The following is a 23,301-nucleotide window of genomic DNA, read 5'->3' on the forward strand; positions in this document are numbered from 1 at the left end:
TAAGTGGGTACAATGGGTTAAGACACTAGCACATAGCTTATACCCCCCTCCCTCGCGCTAATGATGAAAAATAGTTTGGGATAAACGTATGTCTACCTAACCTAAACAATTATTTTGCATATTTGCAATTCTATTATGTTACATATAAATTGTCTGAAAATTTCTAAATGTATACGTGTATAGACATGGGATATTTTGGGGAGGGACGTAGAGGTCTTGCCGAAACTTCAAAATATATAATTCTATTTATATGAAGCAAACGACGCTTGAAGTAAGCTATTTTTACAATGTGGCGACAGCATCCTTTGCAGAACCCCCGACCACGTGTCAATCATTAGCTCACTCGTCTTAGCGCACTCCGTATTTACCATACTCCGACCCTAACTGACCATACTCCGACCCCTAACTGACCATAATCCGACCCCTAACTGACTATATTCCGACCACTAACTGACCATACACCGACCCCTAACTGACCATATTCCGACCCCTAACTGACCATACACCGACCCACTAACTGACCATACGCCAACCCCTAACTGAACATACTCCGACCCCTAACTGACCCCTAACTGACCATACTCCGACCCCTAACCGATCCCATACTCAGTAGAACCGACTCACTTGGCCATGGTCAGACCCTGACAACCAAAACTGGCTCAAATTGTGCCAGAACTCCTGCTCGTGCTTAGACACGGATATTTTTAGTTCGGCTTCAATGCCTGGCACAATAGTCCGGCTTCACTCTCCGGCTCTACACTCCGGCTTCACCGTCCGGCCCTAGAGTCTGCTCCGGCTTCAGTATCCTGCACCACAAAACATAACCCAGACCTCGACTAGCAAACAAGTTGAGATAACTTTTTACCTCACTTTACCTACATTTACCTCCCCTGTCTCACAAACAACTTCTCTTAGTACTTGCTAAAAATAGAACCCTCGTAATTGTTTCTTTGGCAAAACGGCGCACTTAGAAAAAATGGCGCTATTAGCGCTATTGACGATTTTTGTTAAACTAGAAAAGGGGAGATCATCCTATTTTTTAAAAGCGAGTTAGTTCTCAGTGACTTTTTTCGTCTAGCGCAAGCAGCTTCTAAACGGCAGCTAATGGGAGTTTGACTCGCGAAACTATTTAACCGTTTTTTCCGTGTGCTTAAATCTTGTTTTTTTTAACTAATGTAAACCAATTACTTTTGTTAGTCACGCCGTTCACTTTGTGTCAATCCAACGGCTTTGAGTTGCCCCCATAACTCACAACAAAGACTCACATTATCATGACACGACAAAATGTGGCGTGTGTATGTGTGTATGTGTGTATGTGTGCTTCATCTCAAACTCGTTCCTTTTTGTCGTCGTAAAATTAAAAGACTGTATTTCACGCAGCTTGCGGTCGTCGCCACCACAATCATTCAATGCTCGTTTTCCGTCGCCACCACAATCATTCAATGCTCGTTTCGTTTGCATTAAAATAAATATGGTCGATTATATTATTGAAGCTATAGTTGGTTTGAGAGTATTGGGAAAGTCTTGGTTATTCAAACACCACATTGATCTATCACCTCACCACTCTACCTCACCAACCTCAACACTGAAATCAAACATCAACCTCATCCTTTTATATCAAAGGGGGGGGGGGGGGGGGATGGAAAATGCTGATTACAAATCTCATGCTCCCCCTTTATCTCACAAAATACTGGCTTTATATTGATAAGTGAATCTAAGACGTTAAAGAAAATATTATTTGAAGATTATTTCGGAGTTATTGCCCTTATGTATATCTCATTATACTCTGATGGCCAATAGTTTCTCCCCGCCGAGGTTAGATTATTAGCGGGCCATTTTCCCATCTAACTCAGGGGAAATAATACAAGGATTCAAGATCACAACAATCTCTGACCGTTCTTGTTTACTCAATTGAGACAGACATGATATTTTTTTGTATTGAGTTTTTTTTTACGAATGTATTTGGGGTGGATGAGGTACGATTGTTTTTAATATAAAATATATAGAGTTATATCATAAGTCAAGAATGTGTATATGTATATACAGGCCTATATGTCATATATATATATATATATATATATATATATATATATATATATATATATATATATATATATATATATATATATATATGTGTGTGTGTGTGTGTGTGGTTGTGTATGTATATCTGTGTGTATACATATACCTATATATATACCTATATGTCATATATATATATATATATATATATATATATATATATATATGTGTGTGGTTGTGTATGTATATCTGTGTGTATACATATATTTATATCTAAAACAGGTTTAAATGCCTGGGCATGGTTCAGATGCTATTTAAAATCTCATTACCGCGACGTAAACAAAATCTCAAGTTAATGAATTATTTTAATTATTACCAATCTACAAGCGAACTAACCTCTCGTCCCCTCTGTTCACCACAGGTGAGTCAGAGAAAGACTGCAGGGTGCGGCTCATCAATGACGCTGTTCTAGAAGACACCAAGAGCTTCCGGCTCATCCTGGCCGCGGCAGAAAGTAGGTCACTGGGCGCGGCCATTGTGGGAAGACAGAACTCAACTGTCGTCACGATACTGGACGAGGATGATTGTAAGTTTTACAAGATGTTTTCTGGCAGAGCATAACGTTTGACCTATTACACACCATCTGGTTAAAAATGGGTTATTACCAGTGCTGGGGACGGCATGGTCGGATGCTAGAGCTTACGACTGCTTACCCAAAGTCTTGAGTTCGGATCACAGGCTCGTGTCATTAGAGAGTCCTTGAGTTAGGGAAATAAAGGCGCCAAGCATAGTGCTGACCATACTATTCCCTTGTATGCCGAGGTAATTGAAACAGATGAACTCCATTTCATCAAACCCTTGTTTCATGGGCACAAATTAGTATGTAGGATTTTATTGATTGTAATATACCAAAGTCAGTGTCACCTTACTTCTATTGGCATTTTAGTGCTGTGTGACCATCACATATTGCAGGTCTGTAAACAGAAGGTGGAGAAAGATACCTATTATACAGTTACAAAAGATTTTAACTTGCATTTAAACACATCCACCCTGAAATGCCCCACCCGTAGTTTTCTGCTAATTGTGTATACAATACCACTTTTTCATAAGGCTAACTATTTATCAAAGTCACAGTAAGTTGGGTTGGATTTTCTACTTTGGGATCTGAACTCGGGGTTATAGGGTTAGCAGTCATTATCTCTACCATCCGACCACGCCATCCCCGATGATCAAGGTTCCTTCTTTTTAGTCTCCCACCCCCCCCCCCCCTCCCGCTAACCAGAAAAAAAATCAACCAACGATCTAGTCACATACACCCGTGTAACTACTGGACATATATTTTCTATCAGACCCTCTGATCAAGCTGGCCGAGAGAAGGTTCAGTGTGAAGGAGCCCATGTTTAAAGGAGAGGTCAACTACCTAAAGATCCCCGTCATCAGGAAAGGTGACGTGTCACAGACGGCCATCGTCACCATCAACAGCAAGGACGTCACCGCCACTTCCGGGAAGGACTACATGGGGTTCTTTCAGGGTAATTTTTATATATTGAATTTTAATGAGGAACTTTCACGTGTAATTTTATCTTTCAAATTCAGCTATTTAGTCGCTCATCCAAACATGAAACAATATATAGAATCATCCACGCCATTCACACCCATTCAGCTATCCATGCATCAAATCATCTAGCCATCGTCTATTTCATCCTCACAACCACCCACCGAACCATTCACCCAACCATTTACCCAATCATCTACCCAACCATCCAACCACCAAATAAATCACCACCTAACCATCCATCCACCAAAGTATCCAATCTAGCGTCCACGCAACCATCCACCCAACCATACACCCAACCATCCACCCACCCAACCATCCATCCAACCACCCATCCACCCAACCACCTACCTACCCACCCAACCATCTACCAACCATCCACCCACTCGATCAACCACCTACCTACCCAACCATCCACCCAACCATCCACCCACTCGACCAACCACTTACCCACCCAACCATCCACCCACTCGAACAACCACTACCCACCCAACCACCTACCCACTGACCAACCCTCTATCTCTAACAGAGCTTGTCTTTAAGACTAACATGACCAGGATTGAGGTTGATGTGGCCATATTTCACAACGAAGAAAAAGAATACAGTGAAATGTTTCAAGTCATTCTCAAAGCGGGCAGTGGGTTGGTCAAGTTAGAGGTATGTTAAATTCTGGGTTTCGATTTTTTTACACGATATTTACAATACTTCCTCTTTACTTCGTATACGAGAAAGTAATAAAAATCAAATGTTAGGATGTCACATTTGTTAAGCTCTTCTCGTATGCAGCACATGGTTGCAAAAGTCTGAAAATCACCCCCCCCCCCCCATTAGCGTGATGTCACTATGTCCAAATTAAGAATAGCCAAATCAAAACAATCATATCACATGACCCATACAGTACAATGCCAATATATTTTTTTACTGCTCCCAACTAGTCTACATAACATACCCTTCCTGTCTCAGAATGTAGAAGCCACGGTCACCATTGAAGAACGTACCAAAGTAGCCGATGTCCAGTTCCCCGCCCCGCCAGTTGTGATGTCTCTAGCAGACTATGATCGTCCAGAACTGGCCCAGAACAATCCGGTACCAGGGTACCCTCTCATCTGTGTGACGGTAGGTTTTAATTGAACGGACATTCACCAGAATACAACATTCAACATCTTGAACATGCTAGAGTTAGAGTAGAGTAGCGTTGCTACTAGAACTAGATCTAGATCTAGTGACAATCTTGAATCTAGTCTAGATCTAGATCTAGCTTATAGTTATCCTAGTGTTAGTAGTAGATTCTAGACAGTAGTAGACAAAGTAATACTAAACTAATAGACTTCAGACTTGGATCTAAGACTAATCTAAATCTAGAGTCTAGACAGTCTTTTAACTTGATCTAGAGAATTTAGATTGTGTCGTTCATTAGTTTATCACATGGAAAGCTTAATAATAATTAATTAGCTCATTTTTCAAATTTGAATCATGTTTTTTTTGTATTTTTCTCCTGACACAAAGTCACCATTTATCCTTGCAGGCCTGTAACCCTAAACACCCCAGCTACAGTAAGACCAGCTCCAGGTGTTTCACCGACGGTGTCAACGACAAGCTGACAACATTCTCTTGGTCTGTGGCACCACCCGCTGTCAATGTGGACAGTACAAATCAACTACAAGTTGTCCAGTCTAGAACTTTCTTCACCTCACCGCGGTCTATCACGCTGGACAGTATTTATTTTACAGCAGGTAAAGTTTGACAACATTGTCAGAATATAAAATCTTTTAAAACCTTTTTTAAAAATATTTTTATCTTTATCCCCAAGTAAATTCTCATCAAATTTCACCAAAATAAAATAAAGGATACTTAAAACATAGTTTATCTGTTTGTACTTGTGTAATTTGAGGGGATGAGGATAGGGGTCGATGTGGGTTGTAATGGGTAGATAGGGGTTTAACATAATACTACATGATCCAACTAATCTCAGACCAATAGTAGGATTTGATTCAATAGCTGACATGTAAAGGGCAATAATCCATCTTTTTTTATTAAACAGGCAGTCGAGTGTGTTAGACATGTAAAGGGCAATAATCCATCTTTTTTTATTGAACAGGCAGTCAAGTTGAGTGTGTTACAACTGCAGTTAACCGGGAAGGTGACCCGGGCTCTAGTGTGACCAGCGAGGCTGTAACTATCAGTCAGGAAAAGGGAATCTGTCAGCACAAATCTGGGAAGATTTTGGGACCTCAGCCCTTCACAGCTAGATTAAATTACACAGGTAAAAATGTGTATTTTACACAGGTAAAAGCTTGTTTTATACTGGTAACCTACCTTTACCAGAGAATTTTTTGTTTTTGTTTAATATATAAAGATTTAGATAAAAATGCAATTTTTATAATAATTGTTTTGAGCTTTAAAATTTGTATGGCAAACTTAATACATAACCTTTTTAAAAAATCATTTACAAGATTTTTAATTGTTACACCTTTTCTAAAAAAAACATTGTTTATGATAAAAATCAATAAACATGTCTTAACATAAAGATTCAAATATACTTTTTTACTGCTAATTCCTCTATTATTAAAATTAAGATGTACACTGTTCTTTCTGACAGGTCAAGATGACCCAAAGAACGGCAAGAAGATCAAACTGACCGTTATACTGCCCCATCATGATGGTATGTTCCCAGTCTATTCCACCAACAAACTTACTGACCTCATTGAAATGGTGGCCAGTTCTGAACACACCCAGCACAAGTGCAGCAACCTCAACAGCCTGAAAGAGGTCTGTAGATCACTCTTGTTTCATGTCAAATCAGCTAATATTTGTTATAAAATGTAACGACATTTAAGTCTAGACAGGGGTATCTAGTTTTGGGGGGCAGCCTTTGTAATTTTCTCATTTTCTTATTTATTTGAGGATGTACTGTATGTCTATATCATTGTCCTGTATGTTGGTATCACACTTCTGTATGTCTGTATCAACATCCTCTGTCCTTTAATTGTATGTCTGTTTGTATCATCATTCTCTACATCTGTCTATATCATTATGCTTTACCCCTGTACCATTGTCCTGTATGTTATCATCATCTTATATGTCTGTATCAATGTTCATATGTGTCATTTATTCTGTGAAAATATGGTCTGTTGTTGTCTTAATAAAGACACAGGGTCCAATGACCCCTGCCCAAGTCTCCATGTTTTTGTGTATAATGATGTGATAGTGAATGATTTAAAAAGCTTTGTGAAGCTAACAGGTATAAGGATGTGATAGTGAATGATTTAGATATCTTTGTAAAGCTAACAGGCATAAGGTTGTGATGAGGAATATTTACAGATGTAGACTCTGCTCCCACCAGCTATACTGTTTTGTCTTTAATTTATGGCAATCTTTTGTACTTAAGTTTACCAATGGTGCTGAAATAAAATGTATATCTAATACTGCTAGTCTAGCCCAGTAAAATGTCACTCTCCCCTACATTGGTAGCCTACTGCATGGCATTAATGTTTAACTGTGCATACTACTTGAGTTAGATCCCGCATTAACATTTTCTCTTGCAGGACTTAACCAAGGCAAACGACCACTCACAGAGTAGGTTCCCCTACCAGTATGATGCCACTCTAAGGTCCAAGTCTACTGTCCAGTTTTACAGGTAAGTTGGGGAACAATATGTTCAGACTGAAACACATGTTTTTAGAAGTCTTCAATCCTTTTTAGAACATTGGCAAAAAAACGATACTTTATTATTGATGTTGTTGAATGAATAGTTTAATTAATAGTCAATATCATGGCTAAAATCATTATTTATTGATGTGTGCTTTTGGTGCTGACACCACTGTTGATGTGGAAACCACATTTGTGGTAGTGTTGACATCAGTCATAAATCTTGACTGCAGTTTTAGCAACTTTGTTGACTTCAGTGTTAAGGTTTATCTCTAACGAAACCATGATTCACCTGTACAGGTACTTGGACCTCCACTCCTGCATGTGGGTCTATGAAAGTTACTTTAACCTGGAGGAACTGGTCAGAGACTGTGGTGCTGTGCTCTCCTGGGATGAACAGGTTGGTCAAGCTTGTCAGGTCAAACTTGTCAGGTGAAAATTTGCCATGTGAAACCAACCCAACCAAGTGCAATCAGTGTTATTCTTTAACAGTTTGTAAAAATTTGCCATGTGAAGCTAGCTAAGTGTAGTCAGTGTTATTCTGTAACAGTTTGTTGTCATGAGAAGGCCTGATGTATGAGCTTCTGGGGTCATTCAGGTTTAACTTGGTGAAAAAAAACTTGCTCTGTGGCACATGCGCTGATCTACATACATACACCCAATCACCCATACAAACACATTCACACTAAGCTATCACACACCCAAGAACACATACAAATACATTTTTTTAAAACTAACTTACACCCATGCAACATACAACAACACATTCACACTAAAGCTAATGTACACTGAGGCACACACATACCCATGAATACATCTAATCTTCAGTCACAGCGAAGCAAAAACTAAAAACGCAAAAAGACATAAAATCTAGGAACTGAGCTGTTTCCTTTTTCAGAATGTTTTATATTCTCAGAATATAAAACTAAAAAAAAATATGATAAATTTTATTGATGTATTAGCCTACAACTAGATCAACATTTTTTATCCAACATATTTTGTCCAACATTTTTATCCAACATTTTTTATCCAAGATTTTTTATCCAACAATTTTTTATCCAACATTTTTTATTCAACATTTTTTATTCAACAATTTTATCCAAAAAATTTTTATCCAACATTTTCTATCCAACATTTTTTATCCATCATTTTCTATCCAACATTTTTTATCCATCATTTTCTATTCAACATTTTTATTTCCTGCAGATTGCCAGCAGTAAACAGTCCCTGGTCACCGCCCAACTCCCACTCCATGTCTCGTATGTCAACCTTGACCCTGCTGATGAAAACAAGTCCACGCACTTTGACCTGACGTCTAAGTTGACCCTAGTCTACACGTTTGACACACCTTTTAACTGGCAGAATGGAACCAAGAGTTTCTCCACATTGTCTAACTTAGAAGGTGGGAACATTATTTCACTTTTTCTTTGTTGTATGTCTATTCATTTTTATAGAGAAGCAGAGTATTAAACCAATAATGAATATTTTAACCAAGAAAAAATTGAATAAATAAAACTCAAAATAAAGTTGAATCTTGCATAAAATAATTAGTTTTCCAATTTAAAATCTAGGAAAATAGTGTAAACTGAAGAATTGAACAAAGAAATGAAAAATTGATTGAATAATAGTAGAGCAACATACAATGGACACAAAAATAAGATTTATAAACTAAATAAATGAACAATTAACTAACCAAAAATAAATAAGGTGAATAATTAACCTCAATGGTGTTTGCAGGAATTCTGTATCCCACAAGTATAAAAATCACAGATGAAAGACAGCTGACTGTCACATTCTTGACAGAAGCCAAGTTCAAAGTTCAATTTGTCACATCAGTATTTGCATTTGACAATGACAACAGAGCTGTTTCCATAGAGAATACAGATTTGACCTTTCACCTGCAACCCATGAACAGTGATCTCCCATTTATGCGCGCATATCAAGAGTGGAATTTTACTACAGATATATCAGTAAGTATTTTTGACATATGTGAAAGTTACATATTTTATGTGTAATTTAGGAACTCTATGGTTGAGCAAAAAAGCACTAATATAAAAGTATAGACGTAATGGTAACGTAATGCTGACGTTGGAGAAACAGATAAACTCTACTGCAGTTACTCTGTGAACTTTCTTGTCTGAATTTTTACTTTTTGTTTGTTTAATTTATTAAAGATATAACACAATAATTAGAGAACCCCCTCTTATCTCATTTATATAACATTTTTTTTTAAACCTTCCTCCTATTCTAAAGCCACATATTGCCTTAAGAGAAAGAAAGAACTTATTCATCCAATTCACTTTTATTTATACATCATTACTATACACCATTGTAAATTAAATAATAAAACAACCCCCTAACATGTGTTAGACCCCTGAATAGAACAAACAGAATATATTTTTTAAATACACTTGAAACAGATGTGTAGTTTAAGGGAAGTAATCAGTAGGTCTATAGGTCCAGCTTGAACAATTTTTATTCAGTTTAAATTTTTATATATTCATGTTGATGATCTAAGCAAAATAATAATATAAAGAAATCAATAAAAGAGTGATTCCAACAAGAAACTAATCTTTTTTGGTTCTAAATGTAACCAAAATGTTATAATTTTTTTTCACCAGAATTACATGGATTTTTCTGGCAACTACATCATTGAGCTGATACCCTGCTTTGAGGTGATCGAGCACAAGTTCTCTCAGTCCAACAGATGCAGCCTTCAGGAGACTGTGTCCTTCCTCCTGCCCATCAGGCTTCACCAAGTCAGCCATCTAGTTCCCACTGAATATTCCCACAACACACAATTTCACCTTACCAACAGCAAAGAGAAGTGGGCATCGGACCCAAACATGGCTGTTTCAGAAGATATTGATGCTGGATTTCTACCATGTGAGATGATTTTTTTATAAGTTTTTTATATTGTTTTCATTTTGTAAAACCATCTCTTATTGCATGAATCTACATAATGCAAAACTTACTGATTCCCACATTTAAAATTCCTCACAGATGATAAAATCTACGGGCGAGTCAGCCTAGACCCTGTGATTGACCAAGACAAGTATTATGACCTGCAGTTGGACCAGGTGTACCTGTGTACAGGCAAAGATGGCTACATCCCCAAATACGACAAATCCACGGAGAATCTGGGCTGCCAAGTCAAGACGCCAAACCTGCTCTACTCATTTAAACTATTGGTAGGTCTAGCTTTTAAGGGCTTATACAGAATAGGTATGTTTTGAATCCTGTTGCCTGATGGAGATTTCCAAAATTTCAAACTAATAACAAGTGATGGTTCTTCCAACCATTGTGCGATAAAGGACTAAAGAAAAGAATTTTGGTGGTTTAGTTGTAAAGTAATAACCCCTCCTACAGGTTATATCTAATGTTTTCATATTTGAGTGGTGTGTTTACTATTTAACACCTGATACCCCCAGCCTATGATTTGTACACTCTTCTGTCAAGAAATTATTTTTTATGCCCCTTATTGTTATATAAGTGTCACAAGTAAAGGATTCATAGAAGCTTGCAGTAAATATTTCTTATTTTATTGAAGTTGAGAAATTGGATTAAGTTTTGACATTATTTAAAATTGATCTCAATTTGAATAATTAATTTTCTTCCCAGGATAACGAGGCTAGCGATGAGACCAACATTCCCTTTAAAGCTCTGTGGGCGTCCACGGACCCAGGTGCTGGTCAGCTGGTCAAACAGACCGGGACAGACGGCTTTTCTTTTGATGCTCTCAAAATCTTCCAGGTAACTGCTACCTAACACTTAATAGTTCATTCAAACATAATGCTTTGATTTATACAGATCATTTGTATTTGTTTGTTTAACCAATAGGCATTAATTAATTTAAAAATAGGTTTATTTGTTTTCTTAATGTATTTACGTGTATATTTTTATAATGTCAGATTGATCCGGAGCGTTTGTGGTTTATTCAAGTCTCTTTCACAATCCACCTGCACAACTCTAGCAAGAAACTCAAACGAGATACCGAGCTGGATTCAGAGTCGTTTTCTTTTTACTCTAACCAAGAAGAGCTCGTTAACGAAAGAGACTACACCAGTGAGCAAGAAGGGGAAGAACTCTCAGGTTTTGTTAAAGGTGTTAACATGATTCACGTCAAGCTGAAGTATCAGAACACAACAGACATTGATGCGCAAAGGGATGCCAGTGTATTAAATGAATCAGATATTCCATTATTACCAATAATTATTGCCGTAATAGCATTAATTGTGGTGATATGCATCTTAGCAATAGTTCTGTTTATCAGACAGAGGCGGAAAGCTTCATCTCCCCCTCCATCCCCAACTAGCACAATCACAATCATAAAAAATGGACACAGTTTAATCATAACCCCACAGCATTACAATAAAGTTAATGCAGATGTCTGATACTTATATATAAACAAATAGCTTTAATCAATCCAAAACTTATAATTTCCACAAAAAAGATTAATTTTAATTTATTATTTTTTTTATATTGTGATTTTTTTTTGCCTTTACATGTAGGCTTAAGCTATTCATGTAGCTGGCCTTGATGAAATGTTATAAAATGATGCAAATTTACATTACTGTTTTTCTTTAATTGAATAATCTCAACACTCTGTGCCAAAGATTTGAATTCTAAGTGCATTTACTTGATATGTTTTTCAACTTGTCTTTGTGTTTCACACTTGCATTACCAAACTGTATTAATCCTGATTTTTTTTGTACTTCATTAAAGTAAATCAACATGTCAACATTTCCTTTATGAAAATATACATGTTACTCTAGTGTTGAAGTTATTGCTTCAATCATTACAAAACTAGAAATGTATTAAAGTAGTCCTATTTTTTTTAATTTTGCAAAATTACATGTACAAAGCAAACATAAGCCTACTCAGACAGAAAAGTAGACCTAATTTGTGGTAAATTTAGATTCTCGTTAATTATTTGTAATTTTTAAATTATGTGTTATGTTTTTCACCTCAGTTTGGATCACTATGTTTTTCTGTAAATTTTGTCTGAATACTCAAAAAAAGGTACATAACAATACTCATCTCCACTCATTTCATCCTTGGGTTTTTATAAACTATTGTGCTTTCAGTTATTTTATTTCATCAATAAGTAAGAATTCCTAAACATTTGAATGGGTAACTTGGATTTTTATAGCAAGTTAATACACTAACATAGCCTCCTTCATTTTTTTTTTGTAGAAGTAAACTTTATATAAAATAAAAAAATGACAGTTAAAGATTTTAATTTAACATATTATGCTCATTCTTTCTTTAAAAAGTAGCTGAGTTCTAAGATATTAGGTGTGCATTTTAAATTGATATTTTATTATTTTTTACAATGTTTGAAGTGCCAACTAATTGTGTTAGTCTAACTAATATTTTCATCATAAAAAAGTTTTGTTTTCAGTCATCATGACATACTAGTCATTTTCTGACACATAAATGTTAAAAATTTCATCTATGCATGTAGCTATATCATTACTTCTGCTATTTTGTTCAGAAGTTTTAGTTTTTATGAAGCGTAATGACCCACCCTGATATCAATAGAAGAGTTATTATGATTTTTAAAAAAATATTACTTGTGTTGTTTTGTTAACAAAGAGTTCCTTTACAAAATGTATTAACTTAATATTTTTGTTTGTTCATTTGATGTTGAAATGTATCATATTTTCCAAGCACTTGATCTTCGGCTAAAAATGTGTTTTTCTTGTAGTGTAACATTAAGTTAATGTTTAAAAACTGTCATGATATAATTAAATATTTTTGTATGAATCATGTGTGGAATGGAATAGTGTATAAAACATGTAAATATGATTGAATATGTATGGTAGTTTTAAAAAATGCACAACTGTAAGCAAATCTGCTTTTTGGAATATGCGGCTGTTTTTTGTTAATACATTTGTTTAAATGTACATATTATGATTAATATATTTATTTAAATGTTTGGATTATAATTCTGTACATTTTTTTAAGGCCTTATCAGCTTTTTTACTTCTTTTTTATGAAGACAGTTAAAAAATTTTTGCAAAGTTTTTTTCTTTCCACATTTTAATATTTTAGGATGTGTTTTTTTTAAAACAAAAAGCAACTGAAACAATTTGTGCAGCCACAAAATTAAATAAATAAAAAATAAGTAGAATTTTCTTAAGTAATGTAGTTAACTTACTAAACAGTATAATGGCGCTATTTCATAGGGATAACATTAACTTCAGCTGTTGGCTGTAATAACTTTAACTCATGCAATATCTCTTTCTAGGCCTTTGCTTTTATATTTAAATGTGGTTTGATGTCTATTAGTCGTGTACAAAAAAACATATTTTTGGCACCTCGTTCATTCCATTTGTGTGATCATTGTGGGCTTCTTGTTCTACCAAAGTATTTGTGATGGAATAGTTTTTAAAGTTTAAAGCAATATATAAGGTGACAAAATCTCTTCAGTAACAACTTATCTATACTTGTAGTATTCCATTGTACAAAAAAAAAGTTTCTTTTAAATATGATAATTGCAAACATGGTTATCTTGGAAAAAAAACAACTTCCAATAATGGAAAATATGACCAAAAAGTATGAATACTGCTTTAAACTTAAAGCTAATCTATCAAACTGAGGATACCTTTTTGGTATGTAAAAATAACTCAAGAGCAGTAACTCATGTGTCTTATTTGCAAATGTCCCATTTCATTTTTGAACAAATTAATTAATACTCCATCTCAGCATAATTTCTTGTTACTAAATTAAATAATTTAACAATTGGATTTTAGTGTTTTTCTGTTGGTCCATCACTGGACTGTCTAAAGGTACTAGCTTTTCTTGCAAGCATATCTTACATTTCATAAAAGTATCACTTTTGTGTACATTTTTATAAATATTTGTTGACACATTAAATTTTTTTTTTTAAATTTGTATAATTTTTTTTTTTAACTTTAACTCATGTTTTGAAATTATTTTTCTGATATCCTGGTTTAATTTCTAGTCATATAAGTCTTTGCTTTAAGTGTTAATTCCTTGCAAGTATTTTTAACATTGTGTGACTGGGTTGGCAAGGGATGCTAATACCTAGCATGTTCCCAGTTTTTTTCTTTAAGAGTTGTTTTATTTTTTTCACTTGGGATGAAAATTTTAGTATTTTATAAAATTAAGTACGCATACACATTCAGTCAAATTTCATATGTATCAGCAGAAATTGAAAGTAAATTTAACTTCAAAATTTTGTTTCACTAAAAATGTTTGTAGGCACCTCAATGGCTAAAATTGTTTTTCTTTAAAAAAATTCAGTTGACTTAATTTATCAACATTTATCTGGCAAGTGTATAGATATTTTTCTTGTTTGACTCTCTCACCACCTGTAACCTTTTAATCACACAACTTATTAAGCAGATTAAATAATTACTTTATTTTTTGCTTGTTTTCTAAAAGTTCATGATTTTAGTGTCTTTCTCTGTATAAAATTGTAATTAATCAGTACTAAAAAATCTCATCAATTTATATTTCTGTTTTTTTCTGATATCAGTTTTTGGGCTTCTAACCAAAAGTCAACTTGACATACAGCAGTTACAGTCACATGATTAAAAACTGGTCAAATGATTGATAACATTTGAGTGACAGTCTGCAAGATTTATTTCCCATAATTATTTTATTGTTCATTCATTTTTTTCCAGCCATGTGTCAATAAATAACAATTTACTTGAACATTTTGACTTGACTTTTGCTTGCACAATATCCACAATTTACCAGTAGGATGGAGCAGTATAAAATATTATAGTTTCATTACTTACAGGATAGGATGGCCAGTCTTCTGTTAGTCTTATACTTAACTGGGCTTTATGTTGAAGGTCAGTCAGCTATGATGGGCCCATGAATAAGGCCAGGAAATGTAAAAAAAATATCTATCTCTTCACATGCTGAGGTCATACAGATTAACTCAACTTCATCTATCTTAAGTAATACATTGTTGGTGCCATTACTACATGGGCAATCATGTACATTTTAAATAAGAATTTAATCATTCAGTCTAGGACCATTAGGGCTGACTCATGCTACACCAACCATCACATTTCACACATAAAACAATATTGCACCATTCTACACTTGCATACACAATCATGTACATCAGCACATAAAGATCAAATGTGAAGAAGACTGTTTTAAAATTTATTTCAAATGATAGGTACAGATATAAAATCTGAACATGGTTGAGACATTAACATATACATCTATGACCAATTGTTAAAATAGAAAAATATTTTTTTGTGTGGTTTAGAACCAGAGGTTCCACATCAAATAATATATAATCAGTTTCAATGTTCACTGGCAACAAGAAGTTAACAATTGATATCAAAATGTCTTCATTAAATCTTAATGACAAAATTTTAGAGAAAAGAAAAAAAAATGGTTTCCTCCTCCCTCTTCTAAAACGGTGTAGCTATGACTGACACACAAAAGCAGTAGACAAGACATAAAACAATATCCTAGTTTGAGCAAGAGTTATTTCCCATTTTAATGAACAAATTATGTGGTTAGCAAGTTATCTCCCTCTTGCTATACAAACATGAGGTTGGGGAAAAAGGTTTTTAGAGAGAGTAAGGCACTCATTCTTTTCCAAACTTTTTATTTAATTACTTATTCATTTAACATTCCTTCTTGCATACCTCACTAGACTAATGTGGAACAAATGATAAAATTATTTTGAGATTTTAATTACTGTAAAAGGATATGAGAAAGATATGAGAAAAAAAATGTGCATTTATATGTGTACAGATTAGAGGCAAATGTTTTTAAATACAAAAAAAAAATGACTTGAATCAAAAGCTTCTAATAAATAGAAATATTATGAAAAAATATAAGTAGCAATTGTCAAAATAATAAATTTAATGATTTTCACTAATTAAATTTTTTTTATAAATATACATCATACACAGCCAATATTTATCAATATGAGAAGTGTGCTACTTTTATACATTATTAAGATGGTATACTTTGAAAACAGATTACATGGAAGATAATCCATGAAATGTTGAACAGTTTGCATCCATTATCTCCCTTTCAACGATACATCACAACCTACTCTAAAGTTTAACACAAAATGAATTCGTGTTTTACACCTTTTAAATCTGCCAAAATTATAAAAATCTATTATCAACATATTGGATTTCAAAATTTATACAAATGATAATATACTTTTTTTTATATCATTGGCAGCAAGGAGGGAATGGTACTTGCATACAAATTTTATGCAGACAATACACTCAGAAGTGATTTGAATTTAGAGATATTTTTTATATGGACACAGTTCAACACCTGCAATTAAATGGAAATAAATTAGAAACAGATGCAGAAATTTTTTTGTTTTACAAATTCTTAATATAATAGCATGATCATTTAAAAAAAAAATTCTCAACTAAAAAATGTTGGGAGAGTTCATTGAGGGAAGTTTTGTGGTTAAATATTTAACAAATTGGAAAATGTGGAAGCGCCAAACAAATAATTACTTTTAAACAGATTCACATGAACAAATGGTGATATAATTTTTTTACAGTTATAAGCAATGACTGATTGAAGCAAATTTTTCTGTTGATGGTTCATCATCAGTAAATGTCGATCAAAATTTCTAACATTGTCATTTATGTGTTTTTAAAGCTATCTGTTATTATCTTGTACTATACTAAAACCATAATGCATTACTGAAAATTTTTAAAGAAATCCGTAACACAGGTTTAAAGTAACTTTTTGGGAAGTAAAAAGTAGGGATAAATGATTTATTTATAAAAAACTGAAGAAAAAGAAAGAGCATGAATGACTATAATTGAATTAGTAATGCATATAAAAAATGGAAGCTTTTAAATATAAAACAACCATAATCAAATACAAACTAAAAGAAACTTAAGAGCTGGTTAAGGAATGAAGGTCCACACACTGCAGCTAGTGGCTTGATGTAACATATACAGTGGATCACAGAGCGTTGACACACAAGTTGCTGGAGAACTTGTAAACATACACAAGTTGCTGTGGAACTTGTAGCAAACATACACAAGTTGCTGTAGAACTTGTAGCAAACATACACAAGTTGCTGTAAAACTTGTAGCAAACATACACAAGTTGCTGTAGAACTTGTAGCAAACATACACAAGTTGCTGTAGAACTTGTAGCAAACATACACAAGTTGCTGTAGAACTTGTAGCAAACATACACAAGTTGCTGTAGAACTTGTAGCAAACATACACAAGTTGCTGTAGGATGTGTTGCAAACATACACAAGTTGCTGTAGAACTTGTTGCAGATAATAATTTTTTTCACAAACAAAAGGCAAAAAAAAAAAACCCAACGAAATAGAATTTGTAGTGTCAAATAATGTATCTACTTCCCTAAAACACCTGACCAATGTAAATGAGTGAAAAAAAGCAACTTTTTAATATGTTTTTTATGTGTCTCAAGAAAATAAAATGTCTATCATACTAAAGGAAACAGCTCAAGAATAATAGGAATGATGAAATCTTAGGAATGATAGATGACAAGGGTTACCTACATTCATATACAGAAGTACTGGTTCTTCTATTCAACATTCATATATACAATGTCTTCTATTCTACATTCATATACACAAGTATTGGTCTGATATTCTACCATTCACATTGACATTAAAACACCTAGAAGCTAGGTCAACGATATCAGTAGGTTAAGACATCAATTAACTCCTTTTGCCTGGACAAAGGTCATCTCTGAGAATCCAGCTCAGATCTCTTGTTTAGATCAAGTACAATTCCATCCTGAGGTCAATCATAATGTAATTCAGTCAACGCAGTCATGCAATCACTATTCAATTCAGTCATAATGTCATCCGTTAAACAATCCAATTATACAGTCAGCTATATTACAAAGACGGAGAGAAGAAAGTGTTGGACTGTCCACTGAGTAGTATAAAAGATATTACATTTAGAAGTGAATAAAATTTTCAGTAAAAAAAAATTGGCCAGTCCATAAAAATTTGAATTGCTCAACAATCCCCCGAAAATGTTCCAAAAATAGTCTGATTCATAACAGCTGAGATCACACAAATAAAACACTGATCTAAAAATAGAAAATGTAAAAAAGTTCAGAACAGAAAAATAAGAAATCAAAACAAATGATAAAAAGAGTTGTTAATCCCCAGGATTAGTGATTAAACAAAAAGATTATGGGACGAGAAAATTCAATCTTTTTTTTTAACGATTCACAAAATGGAAATGTGTACAACTTTTGTCCAGTAGAAATAATGTGTAAATAGGCCTATATACCTTATATGAGTGACAGACAATCTGCATATCATTTTAGTCACCACAAATATATAATTTCTTACTGGGAAACAGACTATCAAAACAGCCTCTCAGTGTATGATATGGATGGTTGTAAAAAACAACAACTCATCTTAAGAGATTACAAAACAATTAAACTCAACCAAAACAAAAATAACATTCTTGATTCATTTGTGGGTAGATACATCATGTCTAGCTAATAACTGCATAAAAAAATGGGGAGAGAAAAAATGGAAAATATTTTGGAACCGTGAGATGTGCTTGGGAGAGCAGTTCATTCAATCTGGGAACTTGATTTACTGATTTTTTAAAAATACACTTTTTTTATATTATTCAGGCATTAAATATTGAATTCTTTCATTCAAAATATGTGATTTGAAGAAATAACTCTTGGACGTAAAAATATTTGAAAAATATACCAATGATATTGTCCCCTTCAAAGACAATCACAGTATTTGTCTCCCACTGATATGAATTAATTATGCAAATGTAAGAAAATGAAAACATTCCAACCAAAGAACGACCTCTGTGATAACAGTCCCAGTAAAACAGACATTAGGAAGTTTTCTGCTTTCCTGCATGCTTCAACAAAAACTTGGGCAGGAACTTTTTCTTCCTGCTCTGTTTCTTCTCGTTCTCCCTGTCTGTGGGGGCCTCGCTCTTCTGGGCCACCTCCTTGCCCCCGTACAGGGAGTCGGTGTCCAGGCTGCTCAGGTCCAGCTCCGGGGTCTGATCCATATGTGACATGGCTGAGGAATGGTTGCGGGGGTTGGAGTCAAAACTTGCCGAGTCTGATTCGTCCAGCAGCTGCTGTGTCACGTGGTGCAGGATCCCTACAGCCGTGGTGGGGGCCGGGACTTTGGGGCTCGCAGCCAGCATCATGTGACCCAGGTTGTTGTTAAGGATATCTCTGGAGTCGCTGCGAGTTATTTTGGGGTCATCCGTGTGGTTGGCGGGGGCGGCATGTTGGGCCATGAGGTGGTTGTTGGAGGGGGAGGAGTAGATTTTCATGGAGGAATGGTTGGCGCGGGGAATGGTGTTGCTGGACAAGAGCTGGCCGGAGGATCCAACTCTGCTGAGCCCGGGGGAAATGGCCAAGGGGGGAGAGGACATCTGGCCATAGGGGGGGTAGGACATGGACTGGTTGATACCAGCTCTGGGCTGACCATTAGGTAGAGCTTGAGATATGGAACCATTGGATTGAGATCTTTCATGATGATTGGTGTAGTGGCTTCTGAAACACATGAAACATTGTCATAAACTTTCAAGACAGTTTAAACAGAACTTGATAGAACAAAATAACATTATTATAGTCTGTCTGCATTTCTGTTTCTGAATATATACTTGTCTGTGCAAGTATTCTTCATTGTAGACCTTCATCGACAAATGAAATATCTCAGACAGATTCTAAAACAGAGGTGGCAGAACAAAGTGCCTAATATAGACCTATGGTGAAGGACAAGGCAGGAGCTTATGACAGTACAAATAAGAAGGGGGAAGCTGCACTGGGTGGGGTACACTCTGCTAAAGGCTCATTCAGACAAGACTTGACAGGCACTTGAATGGAACCCCCAAGGAAAAGCAAAAGACAGGGTCCCAAGACAGACCTGGAGGGGAATCTTCTTGAAGAACTGTAGACAGCAGGAAAGCCTTGGGAGGTTACAAAATCAACAGCCGGGACCAGACAAAATGAAAGGGTATGGATGAGACCCTATGTTTCACAAGAAGCAAAGAAGACTAAGTCAAGTTGATTTGCCTCTTAAATTTCACATGACATCAGAGCTTTCTTATCAGACAGAAAGACAGATGGAATAGTGAAACAATTATATAAATAAATATAAGGGTTTATATAAAAGAAAAACTGTATGACATAACACATTTCTTCAATGTAATACTGTATAAATAATTTATTTATCTACATATGTGTAACGCAAAGATTAAATCTACTGAATCTTATCAAAAGGTCTGGAACATATTTATCCTTTTAGACTAAATCCATCTGATAACAAATAATTTTTAAAATTTTTTACCCCTCTCCAAGATGGAATGATACAGCACTGGGAGATGTGCTCATGTTGGAGGAGGTAGGTGTCACCACAGGTGAGTAGCCGTTGAGCTCGTTATCTCGGCTGCCACGCCTGGCCAGGGTGGCGCCGCCATGGCCAGGTATTGGCACCTTGCCAACGTGGGAGAGAGAGGCCGTGCTTCCATCCAGGACTTGCTGCTTGAGGAATGTTGAGGATTTACCTGATGGAGGTAGGGTGGTACCTGTGTATCCTGTAGGAGAGAGCCAAGGTCTTAAACATTTAACTTGATTAGAGGACAACGGGAAATACTTTAGATAGCTGCTCTATTTGAAATTATCTTAACTTCACCCAAAGGTAAGTAAATTGAAACATAGTCCATCTTTACATTTAAAACAATTGGAAATAGTTTTTTAAGAGTTATTTTCAATTTATGAAATTGTTTTAAAAAATCAACTTTGTGATATAAAAAGTAAATCATCTAAATGTTAACTGTATCAAAAAGCTAATACAATGGTTAAATTTAAGTAGCAGGCTTAAAATTAGTGTTTTAAAGTACAATAAAATTATTCCTGGTAAATAATTATGTTATATCTTGCAGATTAATCAAATCAGTTTCAGCAATCATTTTATCAACACTTCATATCATGATCAACTCAGTTATCAACATCTGAGTGGTAGTACTTCATGCACTAATCTGATTGGTCTACATGCCCTCTAGCTATTTAATCAGCCAATCAGTTGCTTGCTAGTAAGTAATTCAACCAATCAGCTGATTACAACTACATCTACTTCTACAACTGTGATTTGTGACTGGATTTCTAAGTGCTGAAAGCAAAGCAGATACAATTCAACAATACTTTTCACCAACAGTTGTATAAACATTTTAAAAAATAATTTTAGAACAGATAGTAGGAGAGCTAAGACCAACAATATAACTTAAACATTCATTCAATTATTTTTTTTGAGTCATTAAGATAAGTAAGTAGCAACAGTGAACATTAATTTTCAGTAATGAGAACACTATCAAATCAAAAGAAGAAAAAGATGCTCATTTAAAAGTTTTAATTTATTAGTATCACTTTTGTTCAGAGGTTAAAAAGAGTACTTTCTTTTTTTAAAAGCTAAAGCCAGCAAAAAAAGTGCAATGAAGCAATAATAACTGAATAGCTTTTTAATCAGGCTTCACTGCATGGAATGTTTCACACAGTTTACTTTTAAAAAAAAAATTTGTAAAGTTGTGTTTAAAAATGTGTACAGTTTTAAATGAAAAATAATAAAAAAAAGTCTAGGGAACAAATGAAGTGAAGAAACAGCAACTCTTCCTTGTGCAGCATGGCTTAAGTTGATGAAACAAAATAAAAAAACAACTGCTGTGTTTACTTTTGGACAACTTAAGTAAAGAAAAACCACCACAAAGATTTTAAAAAGCGACACATTTCAAATAGATGAGTAAGATAACAAATAGAATTAATGGCCATGAAAGACTGGACAAAAATGGAATTATGAACAACATATTCTAAGTAATTAAGAAAACACATGCAATTTCATAGATATATAACGTATGTGGGGACATTTTTTTAAGTAGCAAAATCAAGAATGTTCTTGATAACTGCAGATGAAAATAACACCACATCACTTGAACACTCAAACATTCATGCAAGGACTAGAACTAAATACGACCATCTGAAATAATGCTTCAATATTTAATTTTTAAAACTGTTTATAAGCTTTGACTGCAAGCCATGATCTAATATGATCACTTAGATGCTTTGATACCTTTATCAACTATCAATAAATGCCAACCCATTACTATATTAAACAATTGATAAACCCTGACTAGACACAATGAGTTTACTTTGGGAAAATCATAATGTAATAAAACATTAAAGATAATGATGGTACATAAAACAGCTGAGTTAGCAGTTAAAATTATGAAACAAATATTTGCAATAGAAAGTGGTAACATTTTTAATATGGTCTACTGGCGGTTATTTTTAGAAACTACTTTTGGTTTAACTCTCAGCAAATCACACCTTTACAGTAACACTGATTCCCCTACCCCCCACAACAATAATTGTATATGACAAAACTGTTAAAGTAACATTTTACAAAATTTGATTCCATTTAACTAAAGAGTTAACTAAAAATGGCCCTGTTTATTTTTACAGTTAAAAAAGTATTGTAAAGTCACAGAAAATAATGTGAAATGCCAAGAGTTAAAGTTGTTTCAATACTGTAGTAGTGCATTTAAAAAATTATATAATGTCTGATATACCAGTAGAACATTACTTAAATCCTAAAATTATATAATTTCACTACAAGATTTTTTACTGCTAATTCTGATTAAGATATATTATGAGCAAGCAAGAACATTCAATAGGTGGCAAAAAAAAAATAATTCAGGCTGAGATGGTTGCAATCAAGACAAGGCTGGTGGTAGAAACAAAAGAACGGCAAAACTATAAATAAATAAACACCATTAAAGGGAAACAACTGAAATTAACTTTTCTCAAAAGCACTGAGAAAAAAAAAAACCACCATGTTTGTAAAACAATGTCCAAAGCAAGAGACGAGAGAAGTAAAGATAATCTTGCCATTTGACGGGGATATTTTCTTTTTCATCCAGTAGTTGAGCCGACTCCGGCGAGCCCAGGCAAATATCTGCTGGCGTTGGCGCTCAGGGATCTGATTATAAATATTCTCTGTCTCGTTGGCCTCATCTGTCCCATGCACAAGCATGAAGTGATGCACAAGGAAGTCAAGTAAA

At 34.6% G+C, this 23,301-nt stretch overlaps 2 protein-coding genes across 8 annotated transcripts in view; one reads left to right on the top strand and one right to left on the bottom strand.

The window, feature by feature from the left end:
- LOC131939090 (extracellular matrix protein 3) overlaps nt 1–14,908 on the top strand; it is a 186,199-nt gene extending 171,291 nt beyond the window's left edge. Inside the window, exons 11-25 of the mRNA XM_059297325.1 lie at nt 2,441–2,605; nt 3,369–3,551; nt 4,104–4,231; nt 4,538–4,690; nt 5,100–5,307; nt 5,673–5,837; nt 6,174–6,343; nt 7,120–7,211; nt 7,523–7,622; nt 8,429–8,624; nt 8,960–9,192; nt 9,844–10,108; nt 10,226–10,413; nt 10,844–10,975; nt 11,134–14,908. Coding sequence (XP_059153308.1) covers nt 2,441–2,605; nt 3,369–3,551; nt 4,104–4,231; nt 4,538–4,690; nt 5,100–5,307; nt 5,673–5,837; nt 6,174–6,343; nt 7,120–7,211; nt 7,523–7,622; nt 8,429–8,624; nt 8,960–9,192; nt 9,844–10,108; nt 10,226–10,413; nt 10,844–10,975; nt 11,134–11,616 — 2,861 coding nt within the window. The 3' untranslated portion in view covers nt 11,617–14,908. The remainder of the gene's footprint in view (nt 1–2,440; nt 2,606–3,368; nt 3,552–4,103; nt 4,232–4,537; nt 4,691–5,099; nt 5,308–5,672; nt 5,838–6,173; nt 6,344–7,119; nt 7,212–7,522; nt 7,623–8,428; nt 8,625–8,959; nt 9,193–9,843; nt 10,109–10,225; nt 10,414–10,843; nt 10,976–11,133) is intronic.
- Nucleotides 14,909–15,358: 450 nt separating this feature from the next.
- LOC131938545 (stromal interaction molecule 1) overlaps nt 15,359–23,301 on the bottom strand; it is a 66,618-nt gene continuing 58,675 nt past the window's right edge. For 4 of the 7 annotated variants that reach the window (XM_059296646.1, XM_059296636.1, XM_059296620.1 and 1 more), the window contains 3 exons: nt 23,129–23,254; nt 20,538–20,784; nt 15,359–19,741 (listed from right to left, as the gene is read on the bottom strand). In XM_059296646.1, the coding sequence (XP_059152629.1) occupies nt 19,063–19,741; nt 20,538–20,784; nt 23,129–23,254 (1,052 nt within the window). In that variant the 3' untranslated portion in view covers nt 15,359–19,062. The remainder of the gene's footprint in view (nt 19,742–20,537; nt 20,785–23,128; nt 23,255–23,301) is intronic. The other 3 variants (XM_059296672.1, XM_059296662.1, XM_059296653.1) reach the window with 1 other exon arrangement.

This window comes from Physella acuta, unplaced genomic scaffold, assembly GCF_028476545.2.
Source record: "Physella acuta isolate Inbredline_101_S28 unplaced genomic scaffold, ASM2847654v3 ptg000017l, whole genome shotgun sequence".
Lineage (NCBI taxonomy): Eukaryota > Metazoa > Mollusca > Gastropoda > Physidae > Physella > Physella acuta.